At 43.3% G+C, this 25,058-nt stretch overlaps 1 protein-coding gene across 2 annotated transcripts in view; it reads right to left on the reverse strand.

The window, feature by feature from the left end:
- Positions 1–25,058, reverse strand: part of GRIK3 (glutamate ionotropic receptor kainate type subunit 3) — a 252,343-nt gene that overhangs the window by 48,771 nt on the left and 178,514 nt on the right. For both annotated transcript variants that reach the window (XM_060784031.2, XM_060784032.2), the window contains exons 8-10: positions 23,216–23,323; positions 19,098–19,211; positions 11,249–11,452 (exon numbers count right to left, since the gene is read on the reverse strand). In XM_060784031.2, coding sequence (XP_060640014.2) covers positions 11,249–11,452; positions 19,098–19,211; positions 23,216–23,323 — 426 coding nt within the window. The remainder of the gene's footprint in view (positions 1–11,248; positions 11,453–19,097; positions 19,212–23,215; positions 23,324–25,058) is intronic.

The following is a 25,058-nucleotide window of genomic DNA, read 5'->3' on the forward strand; positions in this document are numbered from 1 at the left end:
GAAGGGATGGAGGGAGAGAAAGAAAGAGAGAGAGGTAAAGAAGAGGGAATGAAGGGGCAGGGGGTCCTCTTCTCTGACCTCTGTTTACAAGGCCTCATTGCTCTGATGAAAAGTCTTAAAAGAAAGCAAAAGTATCCTCAGCTACGGATGAACTGGAGTGGCCTTTATTGTAGTGAAATACTTGGAAAATTAGAAAATTGGAAATATTGCAAATAATGTCCACCTGCTCCTCTGAGGTCTACCTATCATCCATCTCTCCCCCCCCCCCCCCACCCTCTCTCCATTCATCCATCCATCTATCAATCTATTACAAATTGGAAAAACCACCCACCCTTCTTTGCAATGTGTTAACATAAAAAGAAAAAGCTGTGTTGGATCTGACCAAAGTCCTCTCCAAAGGGAAGTCCACCCAACTTCTTTCATACAGCTAAGATATTCAGAAGCCGAAGGGGATATGAATAAACATAACAGTTTAAATAATACACCAATAAGGCCTTCTCGCGGACCACCATGAGAATTTAGGGGGGGGGTGAAGCCCCCAAGCCCCCCCACCCCCCCGGCTACATGCCTGCCCCTTGGAGTAAGATAGGGTGGGCTAGAAATACAATAAATAAATAAATAAATAAATGCTGTGACAAAGAGCAAGCAATGAAGCACACAAACCCCAACTCTTTGCAGCCCATAATATTCCCTTTGTCCTTTGTATCCCAGAAAGACCAGCCTAGCCAATCCAGGTCCCCGCAGAGTCCACTTTTGTTGGTCTGCCTTCCTTCCCTCTGGCCATTCCCTGTCTGCTTCTTTGGCCAGTGATTAAGAGGCTGGTCAAAGGCCCGAAAGGCAGCAGATAAACACTGACATGACCCATTTTGGTGTCAGAATGGAAGCAAAAGCATTTCAAGGACAGCTATCCTCTGCAGCCCCTACAGCCTGGATTGGTGGAAGAACATGAACACTAGGATCTCTTTGATGGACAGGTGGACCATATATACAATTTTCTGGATGCGATGAAAACATTGCGGACAAAATGGCCCTAAATTTTGAATTCTACATGGTAAATGAAACTTTCCTTCGTTTCCAAATTCCTAGCTCTGCAGAGAATGAGACGCTGGAAACCATTTGCTCCTTGAACTTTTCTGCCTAAAATGAATGGCTGCTGATATCTCCCTGAGGCCTCCAGATCCCAAATCTAATTTTGAGCAAAAAGGATATATAAATGGCTGTGCTGAAAGGAAGAGGGAATAATAGTATGCAAAGCATCACCACTATATCCCTAAAGCACCCTGCCCTTCAAATTCAACTTGCTTCCAGCCGCTCTCAAGAACAACAACCCTATGCAATACCATTTTTGTTCCTGGGTTATAAATGTCATTTCCTAATTGGTTCTATCATCAAAATAGATAAAAAGTTTATTAAACTGCAAAAACTTTGTTTTTTTGTGGGAGAAACAGCCTGCAACACATTTTGCTATTCTCAATGAATCTCTCCTCGAGTCTCAACCAATTCAAAAACGAAGTTTCAGGAGTAGAACAACTACGCCCAAAGTAATTGCCACACAATTAAACATAACATAATATTTTCAAACCAGGAGCAGAAAATGTTTCACATTTTGTTTCATAGTGTAATTCAAAATGGATTTGACCCCGTGTAATGAGCCAGCATTAATCCCTCATTGTCCCAACCTGCCATTGCATTTGGAGAGCTCTTTTCCATGTTTTAGTAAAAGTAAAGGTTTTCCCTTGGCATTAAGTCTAGTCGAGTTTGACTCTGGGATGCTGCTCATCTCCATTTCTAAGCTGAAGAGCCAGCATTGTCCTTAGATGCCTCCAAGGTCATGTGGCCAACATGACTGCATGGAGCACCGTTACCTTCTTGCTGGAGCAGTACCTAGTGATGCTTTCCGAAGCTCTAGGTGCTCTTACTGCCTATTACAGGGAAAACCAGCTGATCCCCAACCCATCCAAAACACAGACACGTGCCTTTCATCTCAAGAACAGAGAAACATCCCGAGCTTTGAAGATCACCTGGGAAGGAATCCCACTGGAGCATTGCAACACACCCAAATACCTGGGAGTCACTCTGGACCATGCTCTGACCTACAAGAAGCACTGCCTGAACATCAAGCAAAAAGTGGGTGCTAGAAACAATATCATACGAAAGCTGACTGGCACAACCTGGGGATCACAACCAGATACAGTGAAGACATTTGCCCTTGCGCTGTGCTACTCTGCTGCTGAGTATGCATGCCCAGTGTGGAACACATCTCACCACACTAAAACAGGGGATGTGGCTCTTAATGAGACATGCCGCATTATCACGGGGTGTCTGCGCCCTACACCACTGGAGAAATTACACTGCTTAGCCGGTATTGCACCACCTGACATCCTCCGAGAAGTAGCAGCCAATAGTGAAAGGACCAAGGCAGAGACATCTCCAGCTCATCCCCTGTTTGGGTATCAGCCAGCATGTCAACGACTTAAATCTAGAAATAGTTTTCTAAGATCTACAGAGACACTCGCTGGAACACCTCAGCAAGCGAGAGTCCAAAAGTGGCAGGCTCAAACCCAGCACCTCAATCCTTGGGTGATACCAAATGAGAAACTCCCCCCTGGGCACACAGAAGACTGGGCGACTTGGAAGGCACTGAACAGACTGCGCTCTGGCACCACGAGATGCAAAGCCAACCTTAAGAAATGGGGCTACAAAGTGGAATCCTCGACATGCGAGTGCGGAGAGGAGCAAACCACTGACTACCTGCTGCAATGCAACCTGAGCCCTGCCACATGCACAATGGAGGACCTTCTTGCAGCAACACCAGAAGCACTCCAAGTGGCCAGATACTGGTCAAAGGACATTTAATCAACTACCAAACTCACACATTTTGTATTTTGTCTGTTTGTTTGTTTGTTTGCTTTGTTCTGTTAGAAATGTAATATAATTTGACTGGTTGTTCTGACATGACAAATAAATACTCACATTTGCATGTTTTCAAACTGCTAGGTTGGCAGAAGCTGGGGCTAGCAGCAGGAGCTCATCCCACTCACCAGACTCAAACCAGCAACCTTTTGGTCAGCAAGTTCATTTCAGTGGTTTAACCTGCTACACCACCAAGGGCTGCCCTGTGATTTCGGTCCATCTCTGTTTCTTGCACAGCATAATATCCAAGTCATGGGACTGAAGAATTGCCCATTTCTTTCCTTCCTTCCCAGGAGAGCACTACTTCTCATGTTTCCCCCCTATCAATGACATGAAACTGTAGGAAACAATCTCCCAGTTCCTTTGCAAAAGCATTCCCAGGCTAGAACACTATCAGGAGGTAATTCACCAGGATTTACTGTCAATAAATACTCGTTTATTGTGGAAGCAGTAAATCTGCCGTCAAATTATCCCCCAGAGATGGAGAGGAGGACGGAGCGGCCCTTATCAGTCAGGAGGCAGTTCTGAGGAGGAATCTAGCTCCACTTCTGCTGCTGCCAGGAGGATTTCAAAGCAAAGCATCACCCAAAAGGACCCCAAATGAATCCCACCTGAGCCTTGATGCATATTGTATCCCTGAAACAGACAAACATATTGTGGGATTGGCCTCATATAAGCCGCACCGAGTCCCTTGGGGCGATGGTAGCAGGGTACAAATAAAGTTTATTATTATTATTATTATTATTATTATTATTATTATTATTATTTCTCAACCTAGGGGTCAGGACCCCTGGGGTGTCAGAGGGATCCCCAAAAACCATCAGAAAACACAGCATTTTCTGTTGGCCATGGGGGTTCTGTGTGGGAAGTTTGGCCCAATTCTGTCATTGGTGAGGTTCAGAATGCTCTTTGATTGTAAGTCAGCTATAAATCCCAGGAACTACAACTCCCAAATGTCAAAGTCTATTTTCACCAAACTCAACCAGTGTTCACAGTTGGGCATATTGAGTATCCGTGCCAAGTTTGGTCCAGATCCATTATTGCTTGAGTCCACAGTGCCCTCTGGATGAAGGTGAACTACAACTCCAAAACTCAAGGTCAATGCCCACCAAACCCTTCCAGTATTTTCTATTTGTCATGAGAGTTCTGTGTGCCAAGTTTGGTTCAATTCCATCATTGGAGTTCAGAGTGCTCTTTGGTGAACTATAAATCCCAGCAACTACCAAATGACAAAATAAATCCTCCCAACCCCACCAGTATTCAAATTTGAGCTTATTGGATATTTGTGCCCAATTTGGTCCGATGAATGAAAATACATGCTGCTTATCAGATATTTGCATTACGATTCATAACAGTAGCAAAATCCCAGTTATGAAGTAGCAACCAAAATAATGTTATGACTGGGGGTCACCACAACATGAGGAGCTGTATTAAGGGGTCGCAGCATTAGGAAGGTTGAGAACCACTATTCTAATTGGTTCTATCATAAAACATGAGGAAATTTTATTAAATTACAGAAACCTTGTTCTTGCGGGACATCCTGGAGCACATTATGCTATCGTTTTTCACCGAATAGCTCAACATAGAGTTTCATAGAATCATAGAATCAAAGAGTTGGAAGAGACCTCATGGGCCATCCAGTCCAACCCCCTGCCAAGAAGCAGGAATATTGCATTCAAATCACCCCTGACAGATGGCCATCCAGCCTCTGCTTAAAAGCTTCCAAAGAAGGAGCCTCCACCACACTCCGGGGCAGAGAGTTCCACTGCCGAATGGCTCTCACAGTCAGGAAGTTCTTCCTCGTGTTCAGATGGATTCTCCTCTCTTGTAGTTTGAAGCCATTGTTCCGTGTCCTAGTCTCCAAGGAAGCAGAAAACGAGCTTGCTCCCTCCTCTCTGTGGCTTCCTCTCACATATTTATACATGGCTATCATATCTCCTCTCAGCCTTCTCTTCTTCAGGCTAAACATATGTTTCAACCAATTCAACATAGTTTGTGGCAGCCACCAAAACGAATATTCTGGAGTAAAACAACTACTTTCAGAGGAAGTACCACACAATTAAACAGGAAATAACACTTTCAAATCAGGAACAGAACCTTTTTCAAATTTTGTTACATAGCCTTTCAGGCCCATACCACACAGCTGTATAACATCCCACATCTGCTTTGAACTGGGTTATATGGTAGTGTGGACTCAGACAATCTAGTTCAAAGCAGATATTGTGCATTATCTGTCTTGATATTCTGGGTTATATGGCTGTGTGGAGGGGCCTATAGTTGGCCATCTATATCCACAGATTCACTATCCATGGTTTTAATGGTTCTTTGAAGCCAACCATAAGTCAGATGTGGCCCTCCATGAAAATGAAGATGCACTTTAGGATCTCTATAAGTTGAAGGCATAGAGCAACAAAGCCCACCATCACATAGTTGTGGTGCTTTTCTGCAATGAAACCTCTCCTCTTTCTCGTCTGTGTGAAGGGAAACCTTTTTTCATCCGGATGGGAAGAGAGCAATGGAAGATTTTTCTAAGACCTCCGTTGCTGCTGCTGCTTTGGCTGTTTTGTTGCTTACGGCCAGCTTGGAAAACAAAGCAGCTTTTCTAAAAGGTGTGTTTTCCCCGCGGTCTCACTGCCTGTGGCCAGACCGGCTTGGATCACAAGGCGGGGGGCAAAGGAGGCCAAAAGCCATGGCGAAACATGAGCGCAGGCAGGTAGAGATGTGTCACCTTGCAGGACGCCCGCGGCTGGGGAGGCCCCCAGTTTGCGAACCAATGCATTGACTTTCTCAATGGGAAGGAAAAGGGTTGCATGCCGAACGATGTGTTATCAATGCATGCCTTCTGGGTTTGCAGGGAAAGGATCACAACTTATGGATTTATTTTGGGGCCAGGAGTTGAAATGCATAGGACCATTTGCAGGAAATATCCAGGCCACCTGGATTAACTACTTTAATGAATTGGGATCAGAGTGAATTTGAAGAAGAGGAACTGACCTCCGGCTGCAGTGGGATGGAGCTGCAAATGTTGATGCCCCAGTTCAAGGATTTTCTGGAGAACTGGGTAAGAATATGGGGAAAATAAGATGGGTAAAGGGATATAAAGGGGTACAATCCCATATCACAGTCTACACTGAGTAACTTAACACATATGTAGATACATAGCAGAGACTCTCCTAGGGCCCTACCAGACAGGTCCTACATCCCAGGATCTGATCCCAGGTTTTCTGCTTTAAACTGGATTTTATGAGTCTGCACTGCCAGATAATATGATCAGATCCTGGATATAGGGCCTGTCTGGAAGGCCCCCTAGTGAAATGTATCTGGGCAAGAGAAAAAGCATCCCATGTGCATCAGACCATTGGCACCCAATGCCCAATGGTTCCTATGTAACATCCTAACAGTCCCTTGCAGGGCAATCCTATTTCCTTCAGACGAAAATCCTCCTACAATGCTATTACTCCCATTTTTCAAGCTGCATTTTACCTATGTGCATTTGTTATATGTATTTTTATAGTGCTTTCCTTCACTTGCTGTTTTAACCCTGTTATACACAGCCTTGAGCTGCAAGAAGAAGTGAGTAATAATAATAATAATAATAATAATAATAATTATTATTATTATTATTATTACCACCATCAATATGGCTTAGGAGAAATCCATGGCCTGCTCATCCTGATGTTGTTGTTGATGATGATGATGATGATTATTATTATTATTATTATTATTATTTTCTTACTTGTGGCTCAAGGTGGGTTACAATATCACTAAAAACACATAATCATTGTAAACATTCTATAAAACACAAAATACATAGAATAATAATAATAATAATAATAATAATAATAATAATAACTGGAAAAGCTGACACATATAAGGATTTAAAGATTGAACTGCAAAGACTCTGGCCCAAGCCAGTAAAGATGATCCCAGTGGTGATCAGCACACTGGATGCAGTGCTTAAAGACCTTGGCCTGCACTTAAACACAATTGGCACTGACAAAATTACGATCTGCCAGCTGCAGAAGGCCACCTTACTGGGATCTCCACGCATTGTTTGCCGATACATCACACAGTCCTTGACACTTGGGAAGTGTCCAACATGTGATCCAATACAACAGCTGGCAGAGTGTCTGCTGTGAACTCATCTTGTTGTGTTTCAAATAATAATAATAATAATAATAATAATAATAATAATAATAATAACTTTATTCTTATATCCTGCCTCCATCTCCCCGAATGGACTCGAGGTAGCTTACATGGGGACCAAGCCCAATATAAACAAGGTTACAAGGTAATACAATTAAAAACATAAAACAATCAACTATATTAAAACAAGAAAACCAATAAAATCTAAGACATCATAAAAATAACCAAACAACACACACAGAACACAGAAATATACGAAACAAAGATTAAAACACAAGACGAGAGCTTAAAATTCATGGTTAAAACTGACTGAGTGGGTCTGCCAGAAGATATAGATCTTAAGATGTGACACTGATGGTTTTGTGTCACCAATTTTGCCCAGGTTTGATTTGTTATTGTTCTTGAAAGTGACTCAATTGCATTGTTGCAGCTTCCTTGATGCCGGAAGCTGACCGGTGGCTCTTTATGGGAGACAATCCTCCGCCTGCGTCCATCAGCTCCTTACTCCACAGTCCTCTCAAAGCGGCACTCAGACTATAATTATGTCATTAATTATGCTTTGTTCTGTCTTGCAGTTTCAGCACCAAAATATGCAAGAGGACCCTTCTTCAGTGAACTGGGAAATCGGGGTTTTGTCACGATATTATATTAAAACAAGAAAAGGATGCGGTTCCAAAGCCAGGCTTTGCTGCCCTCCATTTCCTGGATTAATTACCCAATGGCATGAATAGACAGCAAGTGTGGGAGGCCTTATTTAGAAAAGAGTAAGAAACGGACATCATAAACCTTCTTTACTTCTAAATTCAGATTTTAATCCAAGGATGGTGAGGGGGTGGCAGGGGTCTCTGCCTTGCCTTATGCAACACCAAAAGAGAAGAAAATGGTGCCGGAATCAGACCAGCCTATTTGGAAGGACTGGACCTGGCTAAATTTCAGCCCCAAAAGAACCATTTAGGAGCATGATAACTGTATCCTTGCCATGAAACATCCAATCACTGTGATGCCTACTCAACCATTTACACTCTGTCCGGGGCAGACCGCCTTTTGGAAATAAAACCGCGTTTCTAAATAAATGAGATTCTCCCTCACACACCTGGTCCCCCCTTTCGCTCAGGCAATGCAATGTGCAAATGCAGATAATGCCTTGGGGATTCAGGTCTACAAGCATCATAACTCGTCCAGAGATGGATTTCTCCAAAAAGAAAGGGCCCAGCGCTCCTGTCTTGGACAAGCTTTCCAAGTACCAGTGACCAACAACACACAGCCCCTTTGCCCAGATCCTAAGAAGATCCGGTCTGCTATTGGGAAGATAAAATTGATGTTTCTCCTGATGCCCTTTCCAAGATGGCAACCATGCCGCAGATAGGCATGCACTTGCATCAATAAAAGCAGCACCTTCGACTCTCGTTGCTCATTTCCAGGCATCACTTGCAGCTATCTTTCTGGCTAGTGAGGCAGACAGGTAATGGATGAATGGAAGACGCTTGATGGTCTGCACTCGCTCAAAGAATACAAATCCAAATAACTGGCATTAAGCTTCCACAGAAGTACTCTGATTCTCCCCCGAACCCAAAACCTCAGTTAATTTTCAGCCACATTGTGCGGATCGCACCTGTATTACTTTTCTGCAACACTTTCAAAGGTCAGAGAGAATCAAGAAGGCAGTTCCCCTAGTTCACTTGGCTTATGCGGCTAAGACAACAGGCATTCAGAGGCCATCATCCTGGAATGATGTGTGGAGTTGGCCAGTGAATGAAGGAGAGAAATGGAAGAGTGCAGCACTGAAGGAACTACACTCTTTGCATTGAGATGGAACCTTGGAGTTTGTTCCTGCATCCAAAGACACAGACATTGTTGGAAGCAAATGGGTTTTTAAACTCAAACAAGATGAAAATGGAAGATGATAGACCTTATATACTTGTGCAATTATGGTTGAAGAAGAGGATTGTTGGAATTCAACCCCACACTACCCAAGTCTCAAGTCCTCAACGAGGAACAGTTTAGTTAGCTTAGTATAGACTAAGGGTTTCCCTTCCCCCATGTCTCTTGAATGAGAATTGGAAATATAGCTTTTTCTTCTCTTGTCTCTCTTTCTTCTCTTATTCTGATTGGTTGTTTAAAATAGATGCTTTTCTACTGCAAGCTTTTTGAATCTGACTTCTGCCTCCTTACACTTTAGTATGGAGAGTATGTGCTGTGTGCTTTGAGATCTCTCTCTGCTTGTGTGTCAGGAGAGATGTAGTGATTGGTGGTTTTCCCTCTCTTTGAAACCTTAAAAGAGATGGGTGTTAGAGGAGCTCAGACCCAGTTATTTACCTATGAAGAAATATAGTTAGTTCTTATTATCTTCTATATAAATAAATATGTAATGTTAGCTTGTGGGATTAACATAACTCAAAAACCACTAGACGAATTGACATAAAATTTGGACACTATACCCCTAACAGACCAACAAGTGACCATCACTCATAAAACCTCCCAAAAAAACAGTGGAAAGGACTCCAAAACCCAAAAAGCTGTGATGAAAATCTAAATGAAGATACAGAAAAAAGGCAAGAGAAAGAAAGAAAGAAAGAAAGAAAGAAAGAAAGAAGCATGGAAGCAAAGGGCAAAGGAAAGAAGGAAAGAGGTAGAGAAGGAAGAAAGGAGAAAATGAAAGGAAAAAGGGAAGGAAGAAAAGAGGGAGGGAAGGAAAGAAGGAAAGAGAGAAGGAAGTATGGAAGCAAAAAGTGAAGGAAGGAAGGAAGGAAGGAAGGAAGGAAAGAGGTAGAGAAGGAAGAAAGGAGAGAAAGAGAGAAGGAAAAGAAAAAAGGGAGGAAGGAAAGCAAGAGGTAGAGAAGGAAGGAGAGAAAGCAGAAAGTAAAGAAAAGGGGAGGGAGGAAAAAAGTAGAGAAGGAAAGGAGAGAAGGAAAGAAGAAAAAGGAAGGAAGGAAGGAAGGAAGGAAGGAAGGAAGGAAGGAAGGAAGGAAGGAAGGAAGGAAGGAAGGAAGGAAGGAAGGGGCGAAGGAAGGAGGGAAAGAAGGAGAGAAAGAGGGAGGGAATGTTGGCCACAGCAACATGTGTTGGGTACCGCTAGTATATAAATAAAAATGTAATGTTTGTTTGTGGGATTAACATAACTCAAAAACCACTGGACGAATTGACACCAAATTTGGACACAATGCACCTATCAGGCCAGTGAGTGACTATCACTCATAAAAATACTGAAAAACACAGTAGAAGAGACTTAAAAAGCCAAAAAACATTAAAAATACATTACAATGCATGTACAAAACCACACACATATACACAAATACACAAATATATGTACACACAAACATATGCACAGACTGGGCCACAGCAATGCGTGGCAGGGGACAGCTAGTTGTAAATAAACCTTTTTGTGATTTTTAAGATTGGACTCTGCATGTTTGCCTCCTAAATTCTTAATTCTTTGCAACGACATCACATGGCACTTTGCACTTTGCTTACAAATGAGCTCAACTTTTGTATCCTGTTTGTTTTTGGATGCTCTGCTTTATTTTAGGGTAGTTTTCCCTAACATTTTTAATCTGGTTTTGGAACAGAAATAATAAAGCCAAATTGAGAACATGAAGGTCAACTTCGGGCTACAGTTTCCTAGGGATTTTTGACAGATTTCTTCACTGAAGACTTGCCATTGCCTTCCTTGGAGGCTGAGAGTGTGTGACTTTCTCATGTCATCTATTGGGTTTCCATGGTTGGGTGGGGATGTGAATGCAGGTGGATCCCTTGTTAGTTGGGCATTTCTGATTTTAGTTCAAACTGTAATGGAACTCTCTAAGGTAGAAGAAGATTTTGCACCTTGGACAGCCCTGATAAAGTTCAGACTAAGACACAACGCAGATACTTTCTCCATTGATAGGAAAAGCCACAATTCACTTTGAAATAAGACTTTGGCCCTTTTTAGCCTCTAACTTTCTTTCACAACTTTCACAATGTTCCAATTGCTTACCCATTGAAATGTGAAAGATGGATAGGAGGAGAAAGAAGAAGAGGAAGAGGAGGAAGAAGAGGAGAAAAAGAGAGAAGGAGGAGGAGAAAAGGAGGAAGAGATAGAAGTAGAGGAGGAGGAGGACTTGTTGGCCAGACCGAGGTTTGGCTCCGCAAAACCAAGCCCAACTATCTGAATGAGCAAAGGAACAAGCACCACACAAAGGGTCTGACTTACGTGATCGATCAGTTCCCTGATCATGCCATTCCACTGGCCCTTCTCATCCTGCGCCCCATATTTCCCATCGTCCACCAGCCGGATCTCGTAAGAGAAGCCCAGAATCCTGGCCACTTCGGCCAGGAGGTCGACGCAGTAGCCTTCAAAGCGTTTGTTCCCAGAGAGGACGGTGTCTGACCTGGTGAACATGACGAAGGGCTCTTCCTACACAGCCAGAAGGAGAGAGAGCAAGAAAGAAGGGGGCAGCAATAAAAATGGGCCCAAAGACCCCCCAGCCCACATGTCTCAGCCCTATTGGCCCAGCCCCAGAGATGGCACGTGGCTCCCTGATGATTTCCTGGCACAGAAGGACCGTAGGCCAGATTGGCGACATCCCATTTGTAATTTAATTTGCAAAGTGCTTTACAATCCTCACTGGCCACAATCCAAGACAAAGTTCAATTCATTGGCCAAAGTCCAATAGTTAGTTGGATTCGAATGGGCTCCCTGAATCAATACCATTATACTACGTGGGAACACCTACACAAGCCTGGATCCTATGGCTTCTCTCATTAAAAGGAGACCCACTGAAGCAATGCAGTTTATTTATGCGTTGATTCATTGTTCAGCAATTAATTAAGGTCACAAAATCAGCTTCAGTCAATGCGTCTCCTCTCACTTGGGGTTGATCTACACTGCAGAACAAATGTGGTTTGACCCTACTTTAACTGCCATGGCTCAATGCTATGGAATACTGGGAGTTGCAGTTTTACAAGGTCTTTAGTGTCTGCTGCTCAAGAGTGTAAACTACAACTCTCACAATTCCATAGTGTTGAGCTATGTCAGTGTCAAACTGCATCAATCCTACAGTGTAGATCAGTGGTTCCCAACCTTTTTTGACCAGGGACCACTTGACCAGGCACCACTTTGACTAATGTTCTCCAATATTAGTACTTAAAAGGGTTACGAATCAGTTTTTTGTCAACTTTAAATTCTGTTTGGTTAATTGGATAGACAACATCAGAAAATTGCATTGGATAGACCACATCAGCTTTAATTTCTGATACAGAACATATGTCATTCAGTAGTCACCATCTGCTCGCCCCCAGAAAACCATATTTAATAAGCCTTGGCACTATAAGAGAGTTTTGCAAGGCCGGTCGCTCTCATTGCAACGGTGTAGTAATGGTGAGGCCATGGACCATATTTTAGTTATTGCAGACAACTGGTGGTCCACGGACCACAGGTTGGGAACCACTGGTGTCGATGAACCCTTGGAGCACTTAAACCTGCTACTGAACTCAATGGGTCTTTCTAAAGCATATTTCTCATGTTGGATCATGGCCTCCATATCTAACCCTGTGAGGCTGAGAGCACATGGTGTGGCCAAGAAAAAAGCGCCAAAATGGGAAGCTTAGCCAATGGAACCGGCTGCCTCTCTCCAATAGAACTATGTAACACAATTTTGCTTTGTGTGAAAAAAATACTGAAATGTTTAATAAAAACATGGGGAAATAAAAAGTTCCTTGTGTATAATACTTTCAAAGTAAGGATTGCACAATTAAACAAGAAATAACACTTTAGAAAAAGGAACAGAATTTTTTCAAATTTTGTTACATAGTGTAGTATTTCCCTTCAAATGCACAAAATATAGTCCAGAAAATGCAAGGTCTATGTCCAAGACATACAGGAAGGCATGGTCAATGCCCCACAGTACTGTTTTCACCAGTGTGTGCAAGTTCAAGAGATGGGTCGATGTTACCTTCCTGTGGCAGGGAGTTCCAAAGGTGAGATGCTGCTGCAGAGAAAGCCTCGTTATGTATTTATGGGTTGTAGGTTTTTCGGGCTGTATGGCCATGTTCTAGAAGCATTGGGTTGTTGTGGATTTTTTGGGCTATATGGCCGTGTTCTAGAAGCATTCTCTCCTGACATTTCGCCTGCATCTATGGGTTGTTGTAGGTTTTTCAGGCTGTATGGCCATGTTCTAGAAGCATTCTCTCCTGACGTTTCGCCTGCATCTATGGATTGTTGTAGGTTTTTCAGGCTGTATGGCCATGTTCTAGAAGCATTCTCTCCTGACATTTCGCCTGCATCTATGGGTTGTAGTAGGTTTTTCAGACTGTATGGCCATGTTCAAGAAGCATTCTCTCCTAACAATTTGCCTGCATTTATGGATTGTTGTAGGTTTTTCAGGCTGTATGGCTATGTTCTAGAAGCATTCTCTCCTGACATTTCACCTGCATCTATGGGTTGTTTTAGGTTTTTCAGGCTGTATGGCTATGTTCTAGAAGCATTCTCTCCTGACATTTCGCCTGCATCTATGGATTGTTTTAGGTTTTTCAGGCTTTCTAGAAGCATGGCCATACAGCCCAAAAAAACTACAACAACCCAGTGATTCCAGCCATGAAAACCTTCAACAATACATTATGTATGTATGCTAACCTAACTTTACAAGGTGCTGTGGCTTGCAACAGAGACATGCAATAGCTGGATCTGTGTTTCAAAAAAAGAGTGACTGGTCCTTCATCCGCCCAAAGCAGAGCCCTCATCCTCATATTAATCTTTGAAGGCCACAACCAGAGACCTCCATATTTAACACCCAAAGAAGCAGCTGCTCCCTCTCATATGCTCAGCTCCTGGGGTCTAAAACATTTCCGAGGGCTAATTCCTGAAGTCAGAAAGGCACTTCTTCACGGGCCGCTTCACACTATATTACTGGAAACGGCCAGGCTTTCCATTCGGCAGCTTTCAGGGCCTCGCTAATCGATGTCTCAGCGAAGGTGCCCTCAATTTCAGGATGTTCACAGCTCCCCCGTGATTCCAGAGAGGCAAAGCGGTGCATTGGAGGCAACATCTGTGTGCGGACAATAAGGCAGCACTTCAATAAGAGCAGAAACAAGTGAAGGGAGGGAGAGATGCCAGGCAACCTTCTCCTCAAAGGTTTTCTGCCTCCAGGTTTTTCAAGCTTCTCACTGGCAGCCTTTATGTGAAAAGCTGCGGTTTTCTTCCTTCTTTTTCTTTTCTGGAAAGGCCCAGCTTGAATAGTAAAGGTAAAGGTTTTCCCCTGATATTAAGTCCAGTCGTGTCCGACTCTGGAGGTTGGTGCTCATCTCCATTTCTAATCCGAAGAGCTGGCATTGTCCACAGATACCTCCAAGGTCATGTGGCCAGCATGACTTCCCACTGGAGTGGTACCTATTGATCTATTAACATTTGCATGTTTTCAAACTGCTAGGTTGGCAGAAGCTGGAGCTAACAGCAGGAGCTCACCCTGCTCCCCGGATTCGAACCAGCAACCTTTTGGTCAGCAAGTTCAGCAGCTCAGCAGTTTAACCCACGACACCACCAGGGGCCCCCAATGCATTATTGCACTTGAAGAACCCAGATTGCAATGGCTAAACTACATTTTTATTATAGCACTTGAGGAAACAGACTGAAATGGCTGGAGCCCATGAATCCATCTCAACGGAAGCAGACCCACTGAGGAAAAAATGGTGTCAAGACACAGAGTGCATACACACTATAGAATGAATGCTGTTTCACACCACTTGAACTATGGAATCCTGGGAGTTGTAGTCTGATGAGATATTGGGCAGAACGCAGTTGAGCACCACTTGAACTGCCATGGCTCAAGGCCATGGAATCCTGGAAGTTATAGTTTTGTAAGGTCTTTCACTATCTCTGTCAATGGGAGCTAAACTACAACTCACTCCTAGGACTCCATAGCCTTGAGCCATGGCGATTCAAGTGGTGTCAAACTGCATTTATTCTACAATGTATATGCACACTTTATTTATTTATTTATTTATTTATTTAAAACATTTATATTCCACCCTTCTCACCCCACAGGGGACTCAGGGCGGAGCACAGCATATATACGGCAAACATTCAATACCGGGACATAAAACCATAAATATATAGTAACATTAAAATCACTTATATTCAGATTAAAAGTTGTTTAAAAACCATCTCAGGACACCATTTTGCCTCATTGCACTGCCTGGTCCCATAGCCAGGTCTTCACCATCCTTCTGAAGGACAGGAAGGAGGGGGCTGACCTGATCTCCATAGCCGAGGGGCAATCACTGAGAAAGCCCTGTCTCTCGTCCCCGCCAAACGCGCCTGTGATGGTGGCGGGACCAAGAGCAGGTCCTTCTGAGAAGATCTTAGTTTCCACAGTGGTTCGTAAAGGGAGATGCGTTCAGACAGGTAAACTGGGCCGGGGCCATTTAGGACTTTACAGGCCAAAGCCAGTACTTTGAATTGTGCCCGGTAGCAAACAGGCAGCCAGTGGAGTTGGCATAACATGGGAGTTGTGTGCTCCCTGTACGCTGCCTCCGTTATTAACCTGGCTGCCTCTTGTTGCACTATTTGAAGCTTCCGAGCAGTCTTCAAAGGCAACCCCACGTAGAGCGCACTGCAGTAATCTATCCTGGATGTAATGAGAGCATGGACCACAGTTGCCACATGTTTAATCTTAATTAATCCAGTAGCCGTGTTCTAGTTATAGTTAACAATAGGATTTAAGTCTTTGGGTTTTATATTGCATCATGTATTTTTAAAGCACTGTTTGTTGTTTTGACTGTCTTAAGAAAGAAAAGGCAGCATACAAATAAAGAGGTGGAGAAGGGGAAGATGAAGAGCAGAAAGAACGGGAGGAGGAGGAAAATGGTGATATAGGAATAGGGAAGTTGTACACAAAATACAACTTGCGTGAATGCATCACAATCACTTCATTTCCCCTGTTTGGCGCAATGGGTTAAACCCTTGTGCCAGCAGGACTGAAGACCAACAGATCAGAGGTTCGAATCCGGGAAGAGTGTGGATGAGCTCCCTCTGTCAGCTCCAGCTCTCCATGTGGGAACATGAGAGAAGCCTCCCACAAGGATGGTAAAACCTCAAAAAAATCCAGGCATCCCCTGAGCAATGTCCTTGCATATGGCCAATTCTTTCACACCAGAAGTGACTTGCAGTTTCTCAAGTCGCTCCTGACATGAAAACAAAAATTCATAAAAAGTCCCAAAATGTGAGAAACCATTGGAAAATGTATTTAAACCCTTTGGTCATTTCACCCATTGGGGAGAAAGTTTTCAAATCTTATTTATTTCTTTTCTTGCATGCATTAAAGAAGGAGGAAGAGAATCATCCAGGAAACCCCAACCTAACTGCAGCTGCTACTCCTAATATTAACAATAGCAATATTAGCAATACCAGCCCAAATCCCTCTCTTCCTCCCCGATGTTTGCTCAGGGCTCACTTGCCTATCGATTTTTGTCTTTATGCCACTGAAAGAGTCAGAAGGAAAGCCTAGTGCGCAACCAAGGCCACCCCAAGTGGCTTTGAGGCTAAGCAGGGATTGGCCCCAAGGTCTTCTTGGTGCAAAAAGGGATGCTCTTGTCCAGGGCCCATAAAAAGCACCAAAGTTGCAATAATTTGGGTGCAATTTTAAATACTTTCATTATATTTCATTCTATTTTTTGTTTTGCAAAAAGGTGTGCTTTTTGCATGCAAGGGAAATCTGTACTGCAAACAAAGGCCATGGGGTGAGGAGCACTAGTTTCTGCAACCGTGCAACCTTGCAACCAAAACATCTCTCAGTGCATTTTGCTGGATCCAGACACAAAAAACTTCTGTCTGAATGCTGCCACACAAGTCTTTCTTCTTCACAGGTATGGAAACACTTCAGCATTTTGGAAAAAGGGAGGCTCATTTCGCCATCAGGGTAAATTGCACAAAATACAAAATACACTTTCACCTTTTCGCCCATGTCCCGGCATCATTTCCAATTTTAACTTTACATTTGGCCTTCCCACTGTTTTTAATTGTGTGTTGTATTATTGTTAATTGTTGCATATTTTATTGTCTATGTTTTTTTTATTTTAATTGCTTGTATTGTTGTTATTATTGCTTGTATTGTTGTATTTGGACTTGGCCTCATGTAAGCCGCACCGAGTCCCTTGGGGAGATGGTAGCAGGGTACAAATAAAGTGTTGTTATTATTATTATTATTATTATTATTATTATTATTGCCCAAACTGAAGATGAAATCATAGAACTATAGAGTTGGAAGATACTTCATAGGCCATCCAGTCCCACCCACTGCTAAGAAGCAGAAAAATCGCATTCAAAGCACCTCCGACAGATGGCCATCCAGCCTCTGTTTAAAAACCTCCAAAGAAGGAGCCTCCACTACACTCCAGGGCAGAGAGTTCCACTGCTGAACAGCTGTCACAGTCAGGAAGTTCTTCCTCATGTTCAGGTGGAATCCCCTTTCCTGCAGTTTGCAGGATGCGGATGCCATTGCTCCGCATCCTAGTCTCCAAGGCAGACGAAAACAAGTCTCCTCCCTCCTCCCTATGACTTTCCCTCACATGTTTATAAATGGCCCTCATCATGTCTCCTCTCAGCCTTCTCTTCCTCAGGCTAAACATGCCCAGCTCTTTAAGTCGCTCCTCATAGGGCTTGTTCTCCAGACCCTTGATCATTTTAGTCACCCTCCTCTGGACACATTTCAACTTGTCAACATCTCTCTTAAACTGCAGTGCCCATAGTGTAATTCCAGGTGCGGTCTGACCAAGGCAGAATAAATAATAATAAACTTTATTTATACTCCGCCACCATCCCCCCAATGGGGACTCGGGGTTGGCTCACATGAGGCCAAGCCCTTATAATATAGAATACAGCACAGTAAAATACAAATACAAAACAAAAAGCATCAGAAAGTAAATTACAATAACAAAATGAAATATTAAAACAATTTACACAATATAACATCGAATAGGATGGGCAGGCCAAATGGACAAGACAAAATGATAAAACCCTAGATGAGGTAAGAGTAAAAAAACATATGAATGGGGGCGGGGGGGGGTAATAAAATGAGACAGTGGGGTCAGATTTCCAGTTTCGAATGGGGGGAAAGTGCATCGTAGGGGAACACTATAGATGGGGCAACACAGATGGTCACTCTCCAAAGGCACATAGAAAAAGCCAAGTTTTCAAATTTTTCTTGAAATCTGCTAAGGAGGGGGCTTGCCTAATCTCACCATGACCATGGCATGACCATGACATGAGAATGACATGACATGACCATGACATGAGAATGCAGGGACATGAAAGAAGCCTCCCACAAGGATGATAAAAACATCAAATCATCCAGGCGTCCCCTGGGCAACATCCTTGCAGACGGCCAATTCTCTCACACTAGAAGCGACTTGCTCCTGACACGACAAAAAACAAAACAAAACCAGGTAATGAGTTCCAAAGACAGGGAGCCACAGTGGAGAATGGAGGGGTAGCATGACTTCCCTGGATCTAGATACTAGACTCCTATTTATGTAGGCCAAAATCCCATTGGCCTTTTTTTTTTTTTTTTTGCAGCCACATGACATTATTGGTTCATGTTTAACATAAACAACGATTTTTGTTCCTGGGTTATAAATGTCATTTTCTAATTGATTCATCAAAAAAGTTTATTAAACTTCAAAAACTTTGTTTTTCCAGGAAGGACATCCTGCAGCACATTTTGCTCTAGTTTTTCAATGAACATCTCATAGTGTCTCAATAATTCAACATAGTTTGTGGCAGCCACAAAAAATGAAGTTTCTATGGTAGAACAATTACTTTCAAAGTAAGTACCACACAATCAAACAGAAAATAATAGTTTCAGACCAGGAACCGAGTCTTTTTCAATTTTTGTTACAAAATGTGAATCAAAATAGCATTCAGGCTCTCTGATGAAAACAGGGAATGGTCTCAAGCTCAGGCAGACAGACAGTAAATAGAATGGCCCAGTGATTCCGGCCATGAAAGCCTTCGACAATACAGTAAATAGAAAATGTTAGTACCAGACCCAAAGCCTGGATCCACTTACTAGGACTGTGGTGACAATGAGTGATCGGTTGGTCAAGGAATCTGTTACATTGGGACCTTGCCGTCGCGAGACTTCGGTGATGTTCAGTCCCTCCGATGGGCTCCAAATCCCCACCTGAAATTGAGAAAAGGCAAGGAAGGATGAAGATACAGAGCCATGAAGGATGGGGGCTTTGGGGAAGAAGAGGTGTCCAGGCAAGCTGTGGGTCCCAGACATGAGAATTAGTTCATTAATTAGCACCCCACCTTGAGGATACTCAAAGGAAGGTGACACTATTTGCATTTCGGCTCATAACTCATGGAAGTTACATCCAACAGAAAGCAAGGTGGTCTTTGAAGAAAGGCTATTAAATGGTGGAATGTGTAGGTGAGCAACAAAAGCAATTCAAAATCTCCACTGATGCAAGATGTAGTGGACTAAATCAGAGAACGTAAAGTGAAGGAGAAGGAAGAGGAGAAGAAAAGGGAAGAGGAGGAGGAGGTGGTGGTCGTTTAGTTGTTACACCCCTCTCCTCATGGCTTGAGGTGAGTAAAACTTAGCCAAAACATCCAACGTAAACAGATGAGGAATTGGACTGGAAGACATTGTTTTTTATAGATTTTAAAATAGTTTTTATAGTTTTTATTTTTTTTATATGCATTTGTGATGTGATTTGCTTTTGAGCTGTGGTGTTGGAGGAAAGTTCTGAGAGTGCCTTGGACTGCGAGAAGATCCAACCAGTCCATCCTCCAGGAAATAAAGCCTGACTGCTCACTGGAGGGAAGGATAGCAGAGGTAAAGATGAAGTACTTTGGCCACATCATGAGAAGAAAGGAAAGCTTGGAGAAGACAATGATGTTGGGGAAAATGGAAGGAAAAAGGAAGAGGGTCCTACCAAGGACAAGATGGATGGATGGGCTCCTTGAAGTGACTGGACTGACCTTGAAGGAGCTGGGGGAGGTGACGACTGATAGGGAGCTCTGGCGTGGGCTGGTCCATGAGGTCACGAAGAGTCAGAAACAAGTGAACGAATGAACAACAACATGATGTGATTTATTTGTTTTAACTGATATATTTATATTTATAAGGCATCTAATTGTTGCCGGTCTGTATGCCGCCCTGAGTCACCTTCGGACTGAAATGGGCGGGGGGGGGGGGGGGATGAAATAAATAAATAAATAAATAAATAAATAAATAAATAAACTACACAGAAGGAGCCAAGCCGAGGACAGCAGTGTCCAAAATTAAAGGCGTACATAAAATGTATCGGCCAAGGCCCTATAACTCAGGAAATGATGCATAAGAAAAGGGGAGGGATTCAGAGTTGCAGCAATTTCAAGAAAAGCCAATCCATACACAGACTCTCTTGTGGGCTTGTGGCAAAACGCAACCCCCCTCATTTGGAAAAAAAGGGCAGATGATGGAATTAGCAATTTCTGGCAAAGCATGGCTTCCAAGGAGCTCTCCAAGGTGCTAAAACCTCATCTTGGACTTGGACAGCTCCTTCGGCTCTTGGTCTTCCCTGCCCCATTGGGTGTGGGGAACCACAAGGCATCCTGCTCATTCCCAGTTTGCACGCACACTTGGAACAAAACACTTGCCAATTGGAAAGCCAAATTCTTCTCAGCAGAAAATATTGTGCATTTGATAATTGATATTTACATACAGAGAAAGTGTCTATAAACTCAATATGGGAGGCAGCTGCCACATTTTGGAATGCTGGCCTGGGAATCTTCTGAGAGCCATGGAAGAGAGGGATTGGCCCCATTTTCCGAATGGCCCAGCCTTCAAATCAGGGAGTATCACACTTTGTACTTTCCTTTCTCTAAGTTAAACTTAACAAAGAATTGGCCAAAAAAAAAAAAAGGAGTCCACCACCTGCTTGGGTTGTAGCCAGACGCAAAGAAGATGGAGGACACTGCCAAGTTTGGCCAGAGCCAATCCCTCTGTCCTTTTGCCTCTCTGTTTTTAATGAGCTATGTGTTTTAAAAAAGGAAGGAAATGGGAATGGATGATGCTGACTCCTGGAGGCAACTTGGCAAAAGACAGAGAATAAACAGCCCTGCATGGGGCTGGAAAAGTCCGATTGCATCTCGTCTCTGCTACGGCTGTTGTTTCTAAATCCCCCAAACCCAGTCCTCCCAGTCGGATAATGGGGGTTTTGCAATTACACCTGGCTAATGCCGCCGTAAGCCAGCCACTTGCAGGAGGCCTGGCGAGATCAGAAAGCAGCGCCGCTTAAACCTCAGCGAATGGAAGCTATTAAACATAATGCAAAAGTACATATCAGGATTTGTGCTCGGTTTGGGCATGCCGTTAATTCAGATTATCTATTGACGGGAATTTAATGTCCTGACTCTGGAGAGATTTGACACAGACACTTTAAAGCCTCTCTTGAGCTCACAAAAGAGCTTAAACACACAGCGAAAAAAGAGAGAGAGAGAGAGTAGGAAAAAGAGGAGGGAGGAAGAGAGGGAAAAATGTGGGCTTGCAGGTGACTAAGGATTTGCTGTAAAAGAAGGGAAAAAACAGCACCAGGCATATTATTCCTCTAAAACAGTGTTTCTCAACCTTCCTAAGGCCATGGCCCCTTAATACAGTTCTTCATGTTGTGGTGACCCCCAACCATAAAATTATTTTCATTGCTACTTCGTAACTGTAGTTTTGCTGCTGTTATGGATCATAATGTAAATATCTGATATGCAGGATGTATTTTCATTCACTGGACCAAATTTGGCACAAATACCCAATACACCCAAATTTGAATACTGGTGGGGATGGGGGGAGTGGATTGATTTTGTCATTTGGGAGTTGTAGTTGCTGGGACTTATAGTTCACTTACAATCAAAGAGCATTCTGAACTCCATCAATGATGGAATTGAACCAAACTTTCCACACAGAACTCCCATAACCAACAGAAAATACTGGAAGGGTTTGGTGGGCATTGACCTTGAGTTTTGGAGTTGTAGTTCACCTACATCCAGAGAGCACTGTAGACTCAAACAATGATGGATCTGAACCAAATTTGGCATGAATATGCAATATGCCCAATGTGAACACTGTTGGAGTTTGGGGAAAATAGACTTTGACATTTGGGAGTTGTAGTAACTGGGATTTATAGGTTACCTACAATCAAAGAGCATTCTGAACCCCACCAAGGATAGAATTCGGCCAAGGATAGAATTGGGCCAAACTTCCCACACAGAACCCCATCACCAACAGAAAATACTGTGTTTCCTGATTGTCTTTGGCAACCCCTCAGGCATCCCCTCATGACCCCCCCCCCCCCCAGGGATCCTGACCCCCAGGTTGAGAAACACTGCTTTAAAAGATATGCAAAGGGGGCCTCAATATGTTTCACAGTGAATAGATTTGATCAAAGTTCCATATTCAAGAAGGAACTATGCACCATAACTACTCCTCTCCTTCTTCTTTTAGTAAGCTGTCAACTAGAAAATATTTTTTTCTCTTTGCTCAGACCAATCAACCTGGGTTCTGATATAATATTGTAGCAAAGCATTCCAAAAAGAAAGGAAGGAAGAAGGAAAGAGAAAGAAACAACATCACCAGGTGGCCTTGATTATGAGATGCAGGAAGAGACATAAACATTCCTCCATCTCCTTAAAAACCCAGACAGACAGGAGAGAGTTGAAAGAGGATGTATTTTCTTATTTCTTTTATGCATTTTAAAGATACCAAAGTCAGGACATTGGGGGAGGGGGGGTTGGAGGGGGGGAATAACCATCTCACCAGGAAAATATCTGCAAAGGTAAAAAACAGAAGGAAATAAGTACCATAAGGCAATCAAATGGGTCTACAAGCAAATCTAGTTTGGATCCTCCAAGATGGCTAAACTGAGGCTGTTGTATTTTGGACACATCCTGAGAAGACTGGACCCATGGAAAAAGATTATAATGCTTGGTAAGGTTGAAGGCATTGAGGAAAGAGGAAAGCTACATTCCAAATGGATGAATTCAACTGAGGAAGTCACAATGGCTGCCCTGTCTTTGCAAGACCTGAGCAGAGCTGTGGAGGACATTGCGAATTGGAGGTCTCTCATCCATAGCGTCACCATGGATGAGGCAATGACAACCACAAATCAAGCACCGCCACTCCCAACACTCCCAATTCCAACTGACCTTTTCTAGCCCCTCTTCTTTGAGGCTGATGATGTCCAAGTCAAAATCGGTCCTCAGGCCACTGGTTTTGTTGAAGACGATGCGTCCTGTTAAGCCTTCCCATTGGGCCTGGAGGCAGAAAAAGAGGAAGGACGGAAGGGAAATGTTTGCATCTCTCTCTTTGCACACAGAGAGGACACGAGAGCCATCCTTCAAGCCCACAAATCACCCCTTGCTCCAAGTGGTGCAGTGCTTCATTTTAATTACTATGTTCCCAAAGGGCGCCATTAATTCATTGTGAGTCTCCCTTCTTGCTCACAGCATTGAGAGCCCCATAAATCCCAGGGCACTCCAAGGCCCTGATTTATGTTCATGCGCTTTTAGGGCTCAGAATGGGACTCGCTGGACATTTACAAAAGTCTGTCCACTAGCCATTCAGATCTAAAGGTCAGAGGGAAAAGGAATGTGGTGGAAGCCTCCTTGGAAACAGAGGCTGGTTGGCCAACTGTCAGGGGTGCTTTGATTGTGCTTTTCCTGCATGGCAGGGAGTTGGATTAGATGGCCCATGTGGTTTCTTCCAACTCTATGATTCTATGATTCTAAGAGACACCTCCCAGCCTCTTAAGCCACGCAGGCATTGCGAGATACAACAACAGGACATCTGTTCAGTCTAGGCCAGCTGGACACCCTTCGGGAAGCAGGAAATGGTTCAAAACAAGGTTCAAAACAAGGTTATTTCTGAAAACAAATAAATGAGAAGAAGATAATTGAGCAGAAGATTGGAAAGACTGTGGTTACCTTCCCATCTTTATAACATTGTATTAACAGTTATAATGGGAATTAAAAGAAACTATGGCCACTTATGGGAAGTCAAAGCAAATCAGGAATTGAGCTTGGAGCCCCCAGTGGCACAATGGGTTAAACCCTTGTGTTGACAGGGCTGGTTGGCGGTTCGAATCCAGAGAGCGGGGTAAATTCCCATCTGTCGAGCTCTAGCTTCTCATGCGGGGACATGAGAGAAGCCTCCCACACAATGGTTTTAAAAGACATCAATCATCTGGGTGTCCCCTGGACAATGTCCTTGCAGATGGCCAGTTCTCTCACACCAGAAGCGACTTGCAGTTTCTCAAGTCACATCTGATACAAAAAATGACCATTTGCTTTATTTAATTTCATAAACTCAAAACGTTATGGAAACTAATCACACAAGTAACTCTATTTGTCATCCACGAAGATGCATTCATGTCTATCTGCTTCCATCTGTCTGTCTGTCTGTCTGTCTCTCTATCTCTCTCTCTATCTATCTATCTATCTATCTATCTATCTATCTAATAGAGATCCAACTTTTTCTCAGCAGTGAGAAATACAGGGCTTTCTCAACAGAAACTTTTGCACAAAAGTCTGATTTCTCCATAGAAAATGCTTTTTTGCCTCCTGTGCAGGAAGCCCATCTGCACCAAAAACCATGTGCATTATTTTCCATGCAAAACAAGTTTTATGTTCTGGTTCAGCCAGAAGGAACACCACCAATATCTTTTCCATCAATACTTGTATTAGTTTCTGCAATGCTGTGCAAAATAATGCATGGCACCAGGCAGAGGAGAAGGAAGCTTCTCTGTGAGGTTGGCTTAATGGGCATCAGGAAAAATAAAACTAAGAGAGCTCCCTGGGGCTCTGCTTTCCAAAAGGAATTCAATGCAGAGACTGGATATGCTTCCGCAGCCCATCATCCTATGAAATGTCATACTGCAAACATACTTCCTTGTGGTGAAGCTTCTCCTCCATTGAGATTGCCACCCCTTCTGACCCCAAAGCATGTGCCAGCCTCCTTTTATCCCCATCCCCAGCCTTTTCCCTCCTGGAG

The sequence above is a fragment of the Anolis sagrei genome, chromosome X, assembly GCF_037176765.1.
Source record: "Anolis sagrei isolate rAnoSag1 chromosome X, rAnoSag1.mat, whole genome shotgun sequence".
Taxonomy (NCBI): domain Eukaryota; kingdom Metazoa; phylum Chordata; class Lepidosauria; order Squamata; family Dactyloidae; genus Anolis; species Anolis sagrei.